The 19,364-nt window shown below is 41.0% G+C and overlaps 1 protein-coding gene across 2 annotated transcripts; it reads right to left on the bottom strand.

Annotated features, from left to right (window-relative positions):
* Nucleotides 1-982: 982 nt before the first annotated feature.
* Nucleotides 983-18,694, bottom strand: LOC147061057 (neuronal acetylcholine receptor subunit alpha-3-like). Of its 2 annotated transcripts, none has more exons than XM_085905476.1 (7): nt 18,469-18,694; nt 6,548-6,687; nt 6,364-6,408; nt 6,161-6,270; nt 5,492-5,699; nt 4,389-5,387; nt 983-2,265 (listed from the first exon to the last, which is right to left on the bottom strand). In XM_085905476.1, exons 1-7 carry the CDS (start codon nt 18,524-18,526, stop codon nt 2,140-2,142), a joined length of 1,686 nt encoding a protein of 561 aa, XP_085761602.1. In that variant the 5' UTR covers nt 18,527-18,694; the 3' UTR covers nt 983-2,139. The 2 variants fall into 2 exon arrangements, with proteins under 2 accessions (XP_085761602.1, XP_085761601.1); XM_085905475.1 differs by lacking the exon at nt 18,469-18,694 and adding an exon at nt 6,822-6,949.
* Between the last annotated feature and the right edge of the window lie 670 nt (nt 18,695-19,364).

Below are 19,364 nucleotides of genomic sequence, written 5' to 3'. Positions count from 1 at the left end.
TTCAGGCTGAGCTGTGACCGCTGATAGATGGAGGGAAAGAAGGAAAAGAAAACAGAATGTGCTGTGCTGTACTTTTGCCATGGAGAGAACAGAAGTTCACTTCTCTAAAAACACATCAACTTTTCTGAAGTGGGCAAACTACATAAGTGACGCAACATCATTATGCAAAATTTATAGCGACAGCTATGAATAGCAAGTACAGTAAATAGGTACAGCAATTGGGTTTGAATTCTTAGGTAGAAAATAAACCTAAAGAACCTTACCCAAACTGGTGACAGAAATCTTCATCCAATTTGGTGCCAACATGTATCATTGACACATCATTGTTGTCACATATTACTCCATGGTGTTAAATGTGCTTAAATCCACAATGGTGTGATTAAGATGCATATAAAATTATTATGTATTGGCAAAGATTTCGCAAATGCAAGCGTGGACTCACAAAGAATAAGAGTGGCCCAACTTTATGTGAAACACAGAGTAAATACATCACATAAAAATATTAGGAATTTGTTAAACAAATTCATGATTTGAATTTTCAATAAGCAACTTTTTCACTTGTTTTACAGTAAATACATCACATAAAACTTAAGAATTTGTTAAAGAAATTCATGATTAGAATTTTTCAATAAGCAACAGTCATACTTAATTCAGGCTACGTAAGTTCTACTACTTGGGTATTATATTCATGCAAAATTTAAATGTGGAAAAGACTGTGAATAATCAAAAAGTCTAATAAATTAAATATAAAACAGTCTTAACACTGACTTAGCAGCGAAGCAAGACCGATTCCATACGCTTTCACTTGAGTGCAGCTTAGTATAATTTTGTCTCGTTACTTAGTTCCCCTAGTTTATGCTATGTGATGCTTGAAAAACTAAGTGGGGTTGATAAAGTGTTTGCAAGGAGAGTTTCCTGATATTACAGTGTATTTTCTTTTACTCCCTTCTTTCATCTCTTCATACACAGAGCTCCAAAAAACTGACAGAAAATTACCACCAGGTTTAATTTCCATTGTTTCTTTACACAAACTGTATAGTCTGTAGTAAATGTCTCTCTGGGAATATTTCTACTCATTGTGACAAAGAGGCAAACAATTATAAAATCATTTCTATGTCTTCTGTTCAGTCCATGCATTTCTCACCTGTATCTGAGAAACATTTCTACAAGAATACATTTTGAAAAAGAAAGAAACAACAGGCGGTGTTTCACGTGATCCAGTTGTCAGAAAGAAGTACAGTAGCGAAATATGAATGATCATGCTGTCAATTACTGAAAAGTAGATTGTCTCTCTATATTACTAACTTTATAAATAGGACATCACTCTGTCTTCTGTTCTGGTGCTCTGAGCTAAATGTGTGCTTTACTCAAGTTTTATGTGGTGTGCACTGTTTTGGGGGGAAAAAAACATTTTGACCTTATACATGTGTACACCTAAATCGAACTGTGTTTGATCAAGGTGGGGGTTTTCGCAGTGGCCATCTTAAATATCATAAAAAACACATGACAAATATTACTGTTGAGTTTTTTTCGAGGAGAGGCTGATTCATGGCATTCCCATTCATTTCAATGGTCAAAGATGATTTGCAAAATGAATGTTATGACATATGAGTATAATCACGGATTAATTGAAGTTGAATGTCAAAGCATCACGGTAGATGAGATTAAATATCTTAAAAGGTCTTGAAGATCTGGACTCGATGAATAACAGCTTTTAAGATGGAAATGTCATATTGGCGGCCAAATGCTACACAGCAATTATGACCACAATGATTAAACACTACTGTCTCATCATAGCTGAGAGAACATTTTGAAATAAAGTAAATGGAAAAAGAGGATACAAGGTGGCAGTAGTGGCATTTAAGGACAAAATAGTAGAGCAGGAGAACAGATGTTGTTTTTTCACTAACACTTATAAGGTAGTACACAAGATGGCTTGCGTGCACATCAGTGGGGTGAGGCACAGGGTGATTGAGGAATTCGGGGTAGGTCAAGAGTAGGGATGTGCAGTTGATGGCGAAAGGTGATGACTGACGATTGCCGGGGAGGAAGAAGAGAAGGGAAAGACGACAGTCCAACGTGTGACTTGAAAGACCTGGAGGAAAGATTTTTCCCACAGTGGTGACCAGCGAGTGACTTTCATTTAAAAAAGCTGATGAGCGGCTGGAGGAAGAGCCCCAGTGTTCCCAGAACACACACCGTCACAAATACCCACAGGAAGATCCTGTCAATGACCATGGCAACGTACTTCCAATCGTCTTCCACCTAGTGAAGACAGAGACAGAAGATGCAGCTTATTATGTTGCATACAATATAAATCATATTAAATCAATCAAATCAATTATATATGATAATAATATACCCGATTAAAATTATCCCTGCATATTTACGCTTCAGCATTCACCTGTTTGACAGACTTATTCACTATGTGCTGAGGCCCAAGCCATATCTAATACAAATGTACTACTTTGGTGCAGTCCTGTGGCAACTTGTCATATGGGAAGTGTGGTGAGGAAGTTTCATATTGTCTGGCCATAGCCTTGTCTAATAGAAAAAAGAGCTTTGCGGCAACGGCAGGTAACTATGAACTTTTTGGAGCAGGTGTGAATGACTCTCAGTGCTCATCCCATCCCTGTGAATAAGGGGACATTGTATATTACTAGTCTGGCTCAGATCTCACTAGGAAGGATTCTGATACCACTTACACCAGATCCGTGACCAGTGATTGACAAATTAATTTCCGGTCATCATCATGCTCCATTCACAACTGCACCAAAATGATTGGATAGAAAATCTCTGGCACTTAACTGCCAGAAATATAATAAATATTAATGAGTCTGAAGATTGTAGGAATGTCTCCTAAATATCTTCTTGTGCTGAGTAACAATAAGACCCTTCCTCTATATTCTGTGTATCCACTGCACTCCAACTGCATTTTGAAGAAAGTTGTAGGAGATGATTTCACAAATAGAGTGGCTCAATCCTGTGAAAAAGCTACCGAGTAATGTTGATTTGAGACATCCACCATCTTATGGAACTTTAAAGTAGGCCTCACATGATATTTACTCATTTTTCTAGCAGTTAAAACACTTTCTGTCTGTTCATTTTCCCCCGGTCTATGCAGCAGTAAGTTAACTGGAAACTGATTGTCTGATCAATGGTGAGATTGGAAGCACGTCACTGACTTGGAACACCTAGTCAATCAAACAAAGACACTTACAAGATACTAACACCATGACAAAAAGATGTATAACATGAACATTTTATACACTGGAACAGAATAATTCGAACCAAATGTGGCTCTCCTTCGAGTATTTGGATTTTTTATTTTAAAAAGGTCAACTTCTTCATGACAGTAAAGAATGTTGAAATGTCACCTAACACATCAAATTCTTTTGATGGCAATAGTTTGACCATGTCAGGCATTATTTCCACCTCTACCACAGTGCTATAACAATTTGCCTTGCACCATCTATAATAGCAGAGGTAGATATACTTTTTTCCCTCCTATGAAACTGGGACAACACATGTGGACAAAATAGAGGTCAAGCTATTGAGGTGGCTGCACATGTAAGCGTACAGTTTGATTTAGCACTCAAGCTGTATATTGCTAAGATGTCCAAGCTTGTCTATGTGTGTGTGTGTTGTGTTGTGTTGTGTGTGTGTGTGTGTGTGTGTGTGTGTGTGTGTGTGTGTGTGTGTGTGTGTGTGTGTGTGTGTGTGTGTGTGTGTGTCCGTGTGTGTGTCCATGTGTGTGTCCATGTGTGTGTGCGTGCGTACGTGTGTGTGCTTCTGGTCTACTCCTGCTCCTGGTATACTCTTTGATCATTCAGGTGTGTACAATCGGATCAAGGCTGCTGTGGCCATAATGCTATTGTTGTGCCCAGAGAGGAGCCTGCGTGGCTATTCTACACAGCCAGATTGCAACGTTACAAAGAAAAGATGGCACAACAAACATATCAGGCCCATCCAGAGTGTGAGGATGAGATAGGGGCAAAGCCCTTCCAACAAGAAGCTTTATTCTCCTTTTATAGCCCCATGCTAACAGTCACAGTATAGACACACACATCCAATTTTGTTCTTTGACTTAGAAGGAATATTTCAAGTGCTGAATCACTGGGGGTTTGATTCAGTATGTCTCTTTCTGGGTTTCTTATGTTGTATGTATGAAATACAGACAAGGTCTCATGCAATGGAATGGACTAGGGGTGCAACACCAAAATTTTCTGTCTGATCACTGATCTTAAAAAATGCCTCACTTGTCAATCGCGATTTAACGTCCTCAATGATCCAAATAAAATCAGGACTCACAATTTCATGATTTGATTGCCAATTTTAAAACTGCAAGAATAAATAACACACAGATTGAGCACTGCATTTGATCATACCTCTTTGGCTTTGTTGCGAATCCTCATGTTCTCGGCGATGTACTTCACGCTCTCAATGGCCTGCTTGACCTCAGGCGAAATGACAGAGAATGCCACAACAGCATTCACTTGAGAGGGGGAGTTCAAGGCCCTTGGCAGTTTGGGCAGCTCCGACTCTGGGGGTCTTTGGGTCTGAGGGCCCTGAGATGAGGGGGCCACCTTGGGAGGAGGGACAGGTGTCGGAACCTCCTTGCCTCTGTACGGGCATCTTCTATTCATATCCCGCTTATTGTCGCGGTTCATCTCACCATACTCGATACAGTTCATGGAACCGCCCACTGAGGAGGCCCCTCCTCCACCTGCTGCACCATCCAGCGGTGGGCACGCCATGCCCCCTGTGATGCCCCCAATGCTCACACTTCCTGATCCGCTTCCGACGCTGTTCTTTCTCTTTTTGTTCCCTCCGCCGCTCCCTCCTCCGCCCGTCCCCGCTGTGATGCTGGCAGTAGATGAGCCGCCTTGGTCAATTGGTCGCCTCATCAGCATGACCCTCGGCAGCACCCCGAGGAACACTGACCTTACCCACTCGGGCATTGTGTGAGTCATGGGAGTGCGGTAGTGAACGTTCAGCACAAACACGGTGATCACGATGCTGAGCGTAACAAAAATCATGGTGAAGAGGAGGTATTCGCCGATCAGAGGGATGACGAGTGATGTGGAGGGGATGGTCTCCGTAATGACCAGCAGGAACACGGTGAGAGAGAGCAGGACAGAAATGCACAGGGTGACCTTCTCGCCGCAGTCGGATGGGAGGTAGAAGACCAGCACGGTGAGAAACGAGATGAGAAGGCAGGGGATGATAAGGTTGATGGTGTAAAAGAGTGGCAGGCGGCGGATGTAGAAGGAGTAGGTGATGTCTGGGTAGATCTCCTCACAGCAGTTATACTTGATGTCGTGTTTATAGCCAGGTGCGTCAATGATCTCCCATTCTCCGCTTTCCCAGAAGTCTTTGAGGTTTACCTAAGTCATTACAAATTTGAACAAGTCATGAGTTTGTCTTGCAGTGCATAGAACGTTACGCAAAATGACCAATTTGAAATAATGCCATTTTGGGATCTTCGTACCTTTGAGCCAATAAGCACTAAGTCAATCTTGGCCTTGTCATACGTCCATGAGCCAAATTTCATGGAGCAGTTCTGGTAGTCAAACGGGAAGTAGGTGATGTCCATGGGGCAAGAGGATTTAAAAATAGCCGGAGGAACCCAAGTAATGGTGCCATCAAACTTCAACAGAGCCTTGGTTTTATCCTCCACCAGAAAGTCTCCCACAGCACTACAAAAGAGCATGCCCAAGAAACTCAAATGTTATTTCACGTAAAGGTCTTCACAACATTCGACCGAAAAGGTCAGCACACGGTGAGCTAAATACGAAAACGGGGCCATGTGTTCATCAAAGTGCTTTGGTAAAGTAATCCACATCAGCAGACAGAACAAACAGCAATAACTAAGGGTATCGTGTGATGTAATCTGTTCTGTGTCTAAAAATGGAAAATGAAATACACAGATCCAGTGTCTCATTTTGCAGCCTAAATTAAGATATCATTCAACTATAAGTAAGCCTTTAAAAAAATTTCAGAGTGATGCCATTCCCATTCGTGGATAAATCAACAATGTACATAAATAAATGCAATGAACATTCTGTCGTCAATTTGTTCTCCCTTCAGGTAAGTAGGGTAATAAGTAGGCATGACAAAAGATAATCAAAACATTGAAAGAGTGTTCCATCGGTCTTACTTGTTGTATAAAACAATGTCAGGCCTCCATATCTTATTGGATGGAACACGGATGAACTCAATTCCATCATACTCAACCGGTGCCCATCTTAGTTTGTAGTCATTCCAAACCTAGGCAGTGGAAAACATAACAATAAACCAGAGAAATTCTTTGTCACATAAGTTCAACAATTGGGAAAAACATTAGGGGTGAACGCAACTTACATGTCTGAGCCACAGGTTTGTTTCCATTATTTGATTCACCTCATCCTGCCAAGAACACATTTGTTGCATAGCCTCAATAAAACATACTTTTGCTTTTTATTCTGAGAATATTTTTTAAGGTTATAGCCTCAATAAAACATATTTTTGCTTTTTATTCTGAGAATAATTTTTAAGGTTAATTTACCACTTTGACCAGTTGAGACATGGACACCTCGAACTCCACAGTGACCGGATCAGACACATTCTCCACTGGGCGGATGAACTGGTTGTACCTTCGGAATAACCTCCGAAATAAACGGTCCTCTGCTTTGGACGCAAAACAGCCTGATGGAAGAAATTCATAGACAAACAGCTTTGGTAAAATGGGAATACAGGATGTAGTATGATGAACATTCATTAAATACAATCACATTGTTTTCCAATAAGCGTGACAGTCTGTCTCTGTAAATTTACTTCACCTTTGGAAAGAGTGCTGAGCAGATGATGATGGAAATCACATGTGAGTCTGTTTGTGTGCATGCACACATTAAATTACTGGTCTGACATCCAAATTTGCAAGAGTTGATGGAAAAGGACTACAGTGTCGAAAGCTATCTTGGCAATGGGGGATTGCAAATACCCTTGAAGCTAACCCCTGCAGAATCTTCATGACTTCATGCCATAAGAAACTGTCAAATGTAATTTGTGGGTAAGTTTTAAGAACAAGAAGCATAGACAAAACAACTGTTGGACTTTTTAGTCAAATACAGACTCGACCATTGTCAGGTTGAACTGAAGGTCACATTGTGGAAAAGTGCCAGGAGTAACACTTCTGCATGGGATTGCATACAGAGCCGCTCACGCCTGTCCGAGCAGAAAATATTGCCTCGCTTGGGACAGTGAACACTCACACCACCAGCACTATGCGCCAGAGTCCTAACAAAGCTCTGAAGCCTCCACATTTATCCAAACATGAGTCATCAAAATTGCAGTTATCAGCATCCATATGCATCCATATTAACTCCAACATGATTCATGATGGAGAATATGGAAGATTAATGAGGTCAGCATTGCAATCATTTCTTCCGCACCAAACTCAACTAAGCACGCTTTGCCTGACCTTGCATTGTGCAATGGGACACAGTTGTGCCGCAACAGAAAATGACGTTACAAACTACGCAAACATACGGTAGGCAAATAAAAAATTATCGAGTGTACGTTACTTCAAGGTCGATGCTTCCGCCAAGGCTTTTAAGCTGAGAAATGATGCACACACAATTCAACGCCATCCCCACAATCAACCTGTACTTCCTTTTCTGCACTAACCACGAGATATATGGAGGTCAATGTGCTTCACTTATAGGACAACTGGAGCCCAACTCCCATGTACACGCAAAAAGCTACATTGCTATTCACCGAAGAATAAATAAAACATGCTGCTTTCAAAGGATATTTTTATACAGGGCTTCAAAACCACTATGTGAGGTCTCCCTTATGGATATTCGCTGTTAACCAACAATGCTATAAATAGCTATTAATAAAAAAGCACATGCACATAAAGATGAGTCTACTGAGGCCTGCACTGTCTAAACTTTAGACAACTTCTTTATGACTTTAAACTCTGAAAGTCATAAGGAAGTTGTGTACCTTTATTGTCCTGGGGATTACACGTGATGACAGAATGTAGACATCCTACATTAAAGGCCGCATTGTTGTGTGCGCATCTGGCTCTTGGCTTGTGTTTCTCCACTCTTCTGACCTGTCCAGGGAAATAACGGAGGTGACTTATTTGAAAGGTTACCTTACTGACACGTCAATCTGGAGAGCAGCACGAAAAATAAAGGTGTAAGACAGAGGGGAAGCTGAGAAAACAAGTATTTCGATTCAATATTGTACAAGAATGTCACAGCCTTGTAGGGGTGTATAGGGAGGTGGTAAACGTCCTTCACCAGGGACATGTGATCAGAGGAGGGAGGGGAGACAAAGCCTTACCTGCATCATACCTAATTAGAAAAAAAAGAACGCAATGATAAATGAAATTATGTATTTCAATTTTGGTTTTCTAGTCTGCACTTTGTATTGATTTTCTTTTATATTCGAATGATGTCCATGAGTTTGAAATTGCTAGATTTAATTGAATGTACTGTTGAAATGCGCACAGCATATATGTGAGACGTGAAATGTGGCAGCAAGCAACCTCACCTCTCCTCTGATTGCACAATCCCACAACAATTGAATTGAGGAGGCTTGTTTTGTCAAGTGCCCGTTTCTGTCTTTTCCATCCCAAATACAGTGGAACCCTGAAAGTCAACCACCGCAAAACTCAACGTATTTAGCTTTCACGTGCAAATCTCAGGAAATCTTTGTTCCTGTTCTCAAACAAAGTTTCGGAAACCGACCCGACTCACGCAGCTATTGTAAACAAATTAGATTTTGTTCGACTTGCCATTACTCGGCGTTGGCTGGCGCTGTTGTTTGGCGGGTTGTAGACCACTGTAAGGCAATACTGTACGAGAGAAAAAAATGGGTTCCGAGAAAGACGCAGGAGAAAAGCAGAACAGGAAAGTGACGAGAACAACAATAGAGCTGATATAGGCAATCATAGACAAGTATGAAAGAGGCGTCTGTGGCATGGACTTGTCATTGGAATTCGAAGTGCAAAAGAGATTGACCATAAGTTCATTTTTGAGGAATAAACAAAAACTGCTAGTGTTGCTAAGGGGTTACCAGCCAAGTCCCAGTGGACAAAACAAAGAAAGGAAAACACTGACACGGACTGCCTCATCAATGTCAAGGTATGTAGATCTTAAATTTACTGTTTTAACTCAACGATTTTGCTTGTCAAGGCTCCTTCTTGAAAAAATTAGCATTGCGATCCGAGGTTCTACTCTACTGTGTTTGCTGATCACTAAAACCAGAAGTTTTAAGAAAAAAGGCATCAGGTGAGGCAATAAGCACTTTGCCACACATAGGCAGACTTTACACACCAGAATCTATCATGATTGTTTTGACTTCCCACCCAACCCTAACCCCAAAGTTAATAACACAAAAGACCAGGATGAGGAACATTTTTCCATTGTTTTACTTAATAGGTGTCGCTATTTTTTTATGGTGTGTTATTAATTAACATTTGATTTGACCCAAAAGATATGGGAGATTATTTTTTCTAGTTCTGAATTGGCACATAGTAAAATGTCTTTGCAAAAGTTTCCTGGGGTCACTGCACAGGCGAGCTGAGGCTTCCGGAGTAATGAAACAGTCACCCTCCTGAGACGTGCAATCTCAATGCCTGGTACCTGCTTTTAAGCATTTGGTGCACCCACAACCTTGCCTAAGCCTCTAATTGGGTGTGGGCAAAGCAGAGCAATTATCATCAGTCAATTAATTGGACCTTGTGTTCACTGTTGAAAAATAAGTTGAGCTATGTATTTTTTTTTATGCTGGAACTTTAATTCTCATTACTCCCGCTGCCACAAAGTATATGAGTAGTGATAAAACAATGTAAAAGAAGTTAATTATAACCTTGGCCTCTGTTAAGTGGGTGTCCAAATATTACATCAAAGAACACAGCGGCATAGGCTTTTAGAAGGAAAGGTTTGCTTTGTGCAAAGCCAAGAGTGCATTCACAAAGGCACATGTGACAGCAACACAGTTGGTGGTAAAACATTCATGACTTTAGATGTTTTATGAAGATTTCATAACAGCTCAATGTGATTCACTGTGACTGAGCTCCAGATAAGATCAAGAACATTTTAAACAACCTAGAAGAGGATTTAAGGGGGGGGGGGCTTATATGATGAAAATACTGTAATTCCCTGTGATTCCCACTTGGTCTAAAAACTGACGTATATTGAATGTTGTGCCATTGCAAACCCTCATTTAGTGTGTTTGGGAAATTGGCAGACCACATTGCGACAGGCTGGACAGAGCGAGGGTGTTTTATTTACCTGCTCCGGTAGCACCTGACAGTTTGGTAACTGACAGTACACGAGCCCTAACACCAGCTCAAAGCAGGCGTAAGCAGTGGCACAGGTGGTCTAATGTGATTTCGATGAGTTCGATCAAGGTGTAGGCAGACTGGTGGATGTCATCGTATTTCATTCATAAATATGTCAAAAGCATCCATCGAACCCTCTGAATCATTATAAAAATCAATTCAATAAACGCATTGTGATTATCGTCCTTATTATACTATAAAATACGCCCGCTGAGCAGCAGCACAGAGTTGCAGGGGTTGGCATCCACACATGGGCAGGAACGATCAGTGGAAGGTCATCTGCAAGAGGGAATTTCTGTGGTTCAAATCACTTGATAGTTTTTTTTTCTCCATCCCTCTAAAATTGCCCATCTGTGTGCAAGTGAACGGTTGTTAGTCTATACGTCTTCTTTGACTGGCTAGCAACGAGTCTCCTGCCTAACTCGCTCAAAGTCAATATAGTCCAGATAGGCTCCGACTCATTCCTAATTTGTGCTATAGAAAATGTATATGTGGATGAGAGCTGTTAAATTTGTACGGTTTCTTCTCATCCCCTTGAGAAACCTGCTCATATTGCTCAAGCTTAGACTGAACAATTTTGGTCATCAAAATGGGATGACGTGACGAAAATGTGACAGTCTTTGTTCTTGGACGAATGAAAACGAGTTGAGCAGTCACATGTGTTCGGCCTCAAATAACCACAATGATTGAGAATTAGCCAGTGTGACTCCATATCTCATGGCTCCAGGAACACAAAGAGCCAAAGCCTATGGGAGGTTCTTTGATCAGGCATGTGCTTAACAGGATGAGGATGGAAATGAGTGCTGGACACTCTGAAGAAACTAATTACCCTCCAATAATACATGGTTGACGGTGTGTGTGTGTCCATCCGTGTGTCCATCCATGACCAGACGCAGTCCTTGAGGTGTGTGTGTGTGTGTGTGTGTGTGTGTGTGTGTGTGTGTGTGTGTGTGTGTGTGTGTGTGTGTGTGTGTGTGTGTGTGTGTGTGTGTGTGGTGCGTGCGTGCGTGCGTGCGTGCGTGCGTGCGTGTGTGCATGTGTGAACAATGAATAGCTTTTGAGGCTTTTTGATGTCCTGCTGGTGATGTTAGACAACAAAAATAAAGTCAAAGAGCTTCAAGTCACTCATTTCAACACATGGTCTTTGCATGGGGGCTCCTATGTGTTCCCGTGTGTGCATTATATATATCTAAAGTTTTTTTTTTGTGAAACACACATTCTCTCACCTTTGCCTCAAACAGCATGTGATATTTTTGTTTCAGTGATGCATGAAATCCAGTGGCCTCTTGATGGCACGCTTTAATCTCTGAGGATGTGGCAGTCGATGTCTGATTCACTGCAAATGTTAATTTATCATGCAATGACATGTCTCCAAGCCAAAAAATGTTTGGGACTAGGAAAGAAATGTATCTTTCTTTGTTTGTCTCTGTCAAGTCTGAACCAGATAATACAGTAATTGGCAGAAAAACATCCATCCATCCATCCATCCATCCATCCATCCATCCATCCATCCATCCATCCATCCATCCATCCATCCATCCATCCATCCATCCATCCATCCATCCATCCATCCATCCATGACCAGACGCAGTCCTTGAGGTGAGCTGTATGGCATATTTTAGATGTTTCTCTCCTTCAACATACCTAATTCAAATAATCATCTCGTTATCGGGTTTCTTCAGAGCTGGTCATTTGAATTGATTATGTTAGAGGAGAAAAACATCTGAAACAAGCAGCCATCGACGACCAGAGCTGGACATTGAGTAAGACTTTATATTTTGTAATCAACATGGCACCTAAGTAATGTGAAGTTATACAATTAGTAAGGTCATATCAGTTAAGAAACCAATACATGGCACAAAAAAACTCATTATGTCCATTTTTATGTACATTTTTTTGTTTGTTTCATCTGCAGTGAACACAAAGTGAATGATCTGTTGAATGAGCTGAGCAGAGGGAGAGCTAAGAAGCGTTCCAGGTATAATATGAGGCAAGTAGAGTTGGGGAGGGAGATGGAGACGGTTGGATCAGTACAGAAACACATCAAATATGAGGGTCAAAACATCCAAGGTCATCAAACTTGCATGATTAATACCCTTGCCTTTAGAAACAAACAATTATGAACATTTTCGTCTGGAAAATGGATGCAGCTTTTGCAGACATCAGTAATTAGCAATCATCATTTTATTGTGACCTTTTGGCCCTTTTGCATTTGCACGAGACACAGCAGAGCAGGCTATCATTTTGTAATTGGTCATCTATAGTTATAAAAATCCCACACGGAAGAATTTAATGGGTTGAGACCTTGTATTATTCAGTGAACCTGAAGAACATGTTTTTGGCATGTGGGAGTAAGTACTTAGAGAACATCCACACAAGTAGGATATGCCGATTTAGCAAGGAAAAGCTTGGATCTCCCCCCCCCCTCCAACCCTTAGAGCTGTGATGCAAATGTGCTAACCAGTTACAAGTCAATTTTCAATAATATGTCCCCTTCAATCACAGTGTGTGGCAAGACCTCACCAGTTAAGCACTTTTTGTATTATTGTGCTAGTTACGACAAACAATGGAATCAAAACAACAATTGGTACGTTATCTCGCATCAGCGATCACGGTATGAGAATCAAATTATCTGCTGTCTTGGGACGAGAATGTGTTGCACTTGCAGCTGCAGCTGATGTAGTAAGCACTGCTAATGTCTTCTCGTCTCTGCAGTGTGGCCAAAACAGAGGAGGCGATTACACACAACATTAGCAAATCATCAGTGTTCACATGGGCGTGACCTGACACTATAAGTGGCTGCTAAATGTAATCACTTGAGCAGATGTAGACTACAAAATAGAAAATAAAATCAATCGAATGTTGTTCAATCCTTCATTTCAGAAAAGAGGAGAAAAATACCTAAGACAAGGAACGGTGCAGTAGAAGTTGAAAGAAACTTATATTTGCTCTTGTACTAAGTCTAAAGTATTGATTTGCCTTCATGTTGGAACATCTCAGTGCCAAGGAACTATGTTGAAATTAATTGAGGATCTTCATTTAGACAAATGTAGTGCTTTGCTGCTAACTTGTGGCATCTTGGAGCCAACGAACTATATGATGAACCGAGGTGATGCGTTTGCTTTGGACATATAGTAAGTAAGTAGTTATCGCCGTCTTTTGGCATATTGGTGGCAAGGAACAATGGTGAAGTGACTTAATGAGTTTCATTCTGACATAAAAAGTGATTTAAAAATCTGTAAAAAATTGTTGACCAGTGTCTGTACAAATTTTTGTGGAGGAGGGTGTCAATAAGTCCAGACTTTGCCTATTTGGAGCTGGGCCGATTGCATTACATATGTCTTTGATAAAAATATAATGAATCAAGAAAAACAAAGGCAGAGACTGCTAGATTATCATAAAGGTTACTATGAGATTGCCACTTCACAAAAAAAGCAGCTTTGACGTTATACCTGAGTCAACCATGCTTCTTGGAATGGTTACATTTTACAGGGAAGCTTTGAAATCTCACCTTATAGGTTCCAAGTTGTTTACTTCTGACTTTCCACAGGTCTCAAACGCACCCCTGGCTGTGTGTGTGTGTGTGTGTGTGTGTGTGTGTGTGTGTGTGTGTGTGTGTGTGTGTGTGTGTGTGTGTGTGTGTGTGTGTGTGTGTGTGTGTGTGTGTGTGTGTGTGTGTGTGCGTGCATGCGGGCGTCCGTGCAGGCGGGCGGCCGGGCAGCCGGGCGTGCGTTTGTGTGTGCTCGTTGTGTGAAGTATAATGTATTTAACTCAATTCATAGGTGGTAGGGTGAGGCTTCTGCTTAGGCCTCCTGTTGTAATTCTGAATGTGCGTATGGGAGTGGGTGGGGAAGGGAATGTGGGGTCTCAGTGGCAATAACGATACGGCAATCGGGCTAAGCAGATCCTGCTGCCCCCGCATGGGCCTTAGGCGACGGGCAACCACACGCATTCTCACTGAATGCCTGTTCGACTTCTATGCAACTTTATTACATCTGGGAGGGAAACCAGAGAGATGCTTACTAGCATCAAACTCACAAGAGCATTTAAGTCTGCCGCAAGAGCAAACACACTTGGAGACGCTGTGATTCAAGAGGACATCCCTTTGCAAGCACATCCAAGCAATACTGGCTTTGTGTCAACAAAGTTACTCAAAGGGAGAAAGCAAAAGTGATTTTATATTTAGGGTACATAACGCAGTGCTTCATCCAATGGCCTCTTTTCTGTTTCCGGTCCTTCCCTCTGGAATGACCTCCTCTTAAATGTTGGGCAACCCCCCTCTTTGTTCAAATTTTAAAACTTATGTGAAATCATGGCAAACTGTTGTGTTTTAATCAATGAATGTGTAGAGATGGCTGTAGGTTTGTGAACTTTAATAATTGAAATATAAGAAAATTGATTTTCTAGCTAACAGGGACTTTTGAACCTGTTTTCCACAACATTGTTAATTGCAGGGTGCATCGTAAACATATAAAGATAAGTGCCAAACCTCAGAAACACACCTTTTAATTCTAATGAAGGCATAGGATAACAGCATGTGCCATAGAGAGATGCAATTACTATGGGCTTGGGATCTATTGGATTAGTTGACCTATTTATCAATTATGTAGCGCTGACTTTACGTGTTATTCAGCAATTTATGTGTACCCAATTGCTCATTTTGGATTCTTAGTTATTTCACAACACAAACTGGCTCCACAGCAGACGAAGCATCTGTAAAGATGAAATGCACCGACTTTAATATTGTCAGTCCTTTGTTTGCCGTGTGCTATCTAATTTTGCCGAGGACAGTGTGACTAATTTTCTCCTTTTTTTTTTCCAAATGAAAAAAAGGTAATCACATCTTTCTGTTGTGTTATTTTTTATTGAATATTAATAGTCAGCTGAACATATCTTTTTTTATATCCAAGGTAAATAGAGATAAAGGGTCAGGCCCATAACCTACCACAGATCTGTTTCATGCCATCTTGGCTGGACATCCCTCTAAGCTGCTGCATCAGGCAAACTGCCTTGGGCCGCTAAAACATATTATGCAATTCAGCTGATTTCAATCACTAAATCCCAAACCTTAAGACACTGTCTCATCTTCAAAATTTGCTGATGTGCACCACAACCCATCCACAGGCTGACTCTTTTTTTGAATGTCATAAGGGCGTCATATTAGCTCTTTGTATGCCGTACACCTGCAAGTCACTAGAGTCAGATTATTCTTCGGAAATAGCTTGATGCGACTGACTGCAGCTTCAGCGCTTCATCTCTTGTGTTGACATATTAGCCGATCATGGATGCCAGGAGACAATATCCTCTGCAGCACACAATTCAGACCCCCCATTGCGAGTTCCTGCATGGGTGTTTTCAGGCTGTGATCTGTACACACAGTCCAGTTCAGAACGATCCAACCCCTCAAAGGATTGAGCAAAGAAGGAGAAGGAAGACTCCCGTTGGTTTTTTTGTGTTGTTGTTTTATTCAGGTTTAAACCCAAACAACCAACTAACTGTGTCTATTGCAAGTACTCATTGTCCAGTTTCCTGACATTTTTCCAATTTTGGTTAGCCGGTTGTGTCAAAGCTATCTGGATGAAGCAGAGCTAAGAGAGAAGTCGATCCATGTCCATGCGTCAAGTTAAAGGCTGTGTGTGACTCAACGGTGTGCACACAATGACTACGCTGTGACAATGTGAAGCACTCAGCACTGCTTCTGGGGGATGGGGCATATTTATTTCTGCACTTAGGGCTTTGAAAGTGAAAAGTTTAAAAATATTTGAACAGAACAAAACTTTTTCAAGAATCAAAGCACTTCTTATCCCTGCGCTGCACTTTTCTCTTGGGAAAGACTTTGGATCTTTTGGGAGCAACGTTTAAACGCAGAGGTATTTAGCATGAGCACCGATTCCTAACACATGCGGTAGCTGTGTCACACACTGCAGAGTTTGAGTGACAGGCTGAAAAGGTGTTGTTGAAGCAGTCCAAATACCAAGATTATTATTATTTCAATTTAAGGATAATATTATATCTCATCTGGAAAGATGCTCATTATGCTCTGGGCTTCCTATTCACTAGAGAAGACCATCTCCTGAAAAATTAGCTTCACTTTATACTGTGAAATAAATTCCAGGAATTCAAATAACACTGCTGAAATGCTGAAATGGCCCTCTGGAGAGCCACTTAAGGACCCCATGATAAAACTACCAGTAGCTATTTACATTTAAAAACACACTGAAAACTGGTGGAACCACAAATAATAGAAATCATTAGGTGCTGGACCATTCAAGTGGGTGTTTTAAACCCACACAAAATAAAGCACACGTCATTTTATTAATGATATGACTGTAATAAATCTAAATATATTCTTATCTCCCATACGACATAAAAATATTTGTTTTGAAAAAAAAATATTCTCCTGCGCGTACTGTTCAAAATGATTCGCCAAGATAGCAAATGAAACATGATGAAAGGAGTATAAAGAAAACAAATGTAAGATGGCCTGAGTCGCAGTAGCAGAGAGAGAGAGAGAGAGAGAGAGAAAGAGAGAGAGAGAGAGAGAGAGAGAGAGAGAGAGAGAGAGAGAGAGAGAGAGAGAGAGAGAGAGAGAGAGAGAGAGAGAGAGAGAGAGAGAGAGAGAGAGAGAGAAATACTCATCCCAGTACTGGGCCGCTGCCAGGCGGTTGGAGACCCTAATTTTGTTGCAGCACTGTCTGAACATTCCAATTTTTATTTGTCTGTCATCATTGACGCTGCTCACATAGTTGCAGGGTATTTGGAGAGTGCTAAGATGGATTGTGATGCAGCCATCTTATATGATGTTACATTTCGCTTTTCTTTAACATGATGCATGCATTCTGGTTAGTAAGTGAAAACTATGAACATACTTGAGCAATACAAAGCAAATCTCACCACGCTTTTTGAGAATTAGCCATTAAACACCAGCATCTAAAATAAAACATAAGAACCCAGTTTAATGCAATAAATGCTGTCAAGTGACACAACAATGCTTTCAGGTTGAAGGCTGTGTCCAAAAATGACCTCTGGCCTGTGTGTTTGCAAGAGACCCACAACCCTGCAGAAGGCATCTACATCAACCGTGTTTGTATTAACTGCGTTAGCTCCAAGGGTTGACATATGGCTATGATTATGTATCCATATTTTTTCACTGGCCACAACATTAGGGATAGAGAGCACACACAAACCCTGTACAACAAACAGCCAGAGAGATAGGAAATACACTGAGTGTTGTGGTTTCCAGTGCACACTGGATCGTAACAAGGTAGAACATTTCTGACAACTTTCCAGTAAATTTCTTTGGGGATTTAAGATTTTTTCATTTTGTAAAATTTCCAAATTGAAAAAAAAAGTGAATTTAAATGGTTACCGACTAAATATTGAGCATAACTAAATGGAAAGGTACCATTATAAAAGCATAAATATTAACGTTTTGTTGTGTAGCAGAAAACCATGCAAAATGAAGTGCTCTCCTTGCCCACATGCGAGGGCATTACAGTACCTCAGTTACTCCATTTTTTCACTTCACTCATGCATTGCGTAGTAGCAAAAAAAGCGACGGTTCAAAACTTTAAACTTATAAATTAGGGCAATCACAAATCAATATATTTGACCATACTTGTGTGAAATTTGGCTGTTTTTGTCAGTACCGTATATACTATAGCAACAGCAGTATTTTCAATGTTGTGCATTACTGGTTTACTCCCATAATTGATTGCTAATTCCCGTGGAAAGTTTCCTACTTGGAACTCTCCTGGATTTTGTAACCCTGATTACAATTGCACTGCATCACAGTGAGGTGTTTCTCAAACCTTTTGCAGCCAGCTCTCACCACACTGATAACACATTATAAAAAGGTTTTAAAAAATATATTTATCCTCAAGTGCTAAAAGGTCTTTCCTCATCTCCGTAATTATGAGTAGCATCCTTTTCCCAACACCACTACATCTTAATCTCGATTCCAGAAACATGCGTATTTGGACTCGTGCACACTGACGCGCTTTTATCAACTCAACTAAAACCGATTCCATCCACGATTGTTTACAGATGAAGTAGTGTCGCGCGTGTAAATTGCGACTTCCTGGGTTTGTTTTAGCTTTTGTAAGTGCAGTGCTATTCAGTGCGCTTACCTTGCGCCGTAAGGAGGACCAGCAGGAGAACGACGCTTGTTTTCCCGGGAAGAGTCATGGATGCATCGGGCAATCTGGGATGTTTTTCCGAGATTTAAAATAAAAACGTAATGGCAATTAGACGAGACGTCCTGTCAGTGACCTGCTTCAGTTAGTCACGCTTCAGATGAATTAAATAAGCATTTTTCTTTTACGCGCTGCGAAGCAGAGGTTTGGACAAGCGGTGCGCTTCACCGGACAACTTCGGCGCCTCCCCTTCACCCTCACTCTCTCCCTCCTTGGGTCTTTCTCTCTCTCTCACACCAATCGTGACTCAGAGGTGATAAGTTTGCAACCATGGTATCCAAGTAACGCCCGAGGACGCCCACGGGTTTGTGAAAATGCTCAAGGCATTACGCAGTTTGGATGGTGTCCGTCTGTTGGTTGGGTTTTTTTTTTCTTTTTGTCTGCTGGAATGATTGCGTTTGCGTGCGCGAAAAACTATAGTATGCACTCGATTTCCATCAAACTTTGTGAGAGGTCGAGAAAGATAAGGAACCCATAGTTCACACTTTAGTGACAGATTTCAATTAAAGTGTTCTTGGGGACATTTCGGGACTGTTTCAGGTCATGTTGTGCTTTTTCTCATTGTTTTGGTTGATGGTTTGCAAGCAATTTGCAAAGTGAATCACCACCATCTACAGGACTGAAGCGAAACCATCTTAATTATTTTTCATTCATCAATTTTTAAGACTCTTTAGTTTTACCTGAAGTGGCTGATGGTGTAGGTGCGTATGTGGGTGTGACAACCAGTCGGTTGTTTGTATCTATATCTGCCTTGCAACCAGATGGTGAAAAGGTCAGTATGTATTCTGCCTTACATCCAACGTGCACCCCATGACCCTGAACAGAAGAAG

The sequence above is a fragment of the Syngnathus leptorhynchus genome, chromosome 2 (genome assembly GCF_054491065.1).
Source record: "Syngnathus leptorhynchus isolate UIUO chromosome 2, UIUO_Slep, whole genome shotgun sequence".
NCBI classification, from domain to species: domain Eukaryota; kingdom Metazoa; phylum Chordata; class Actinopteri; order Syngnathiformes; family Syngnathidae; genus Syngnathus; species Syngnathus leptorhynchus.
The sequence above is the reverse complement of the archived record's forward strand: the minus strand, read 5'-3'. Positions and strand labels throughout refer to the sequence as shown.

What these genes read in the sequence shown, in the direction of transcription:
- LOC147061057 (XM_085905475.1), bottom strand. Translation starts at nt 6,882, where the DNA reads ATGCACACAAACAGACTCACATGTGATTTCCATCATCATCTGCTCAGC. An exon ending in TAGTGCTTATTGGCTCAAAG is followed by an intron (nt 5,388 to 5,491) that starts GTACGAAGATCC and finishes GTAATGACTTAG; the next exon opens with GTAAACCTCAAAGACTTCTG. An exon ending in TTCGCAACAAAGCCAAAGAG is followed by an intron (nt 2,266 to 4,388) that starts GTATGATCAAAT and finishes TGTCTTCACTAG; the next exon opens with GTGGAAGACGATTGGAAGTA.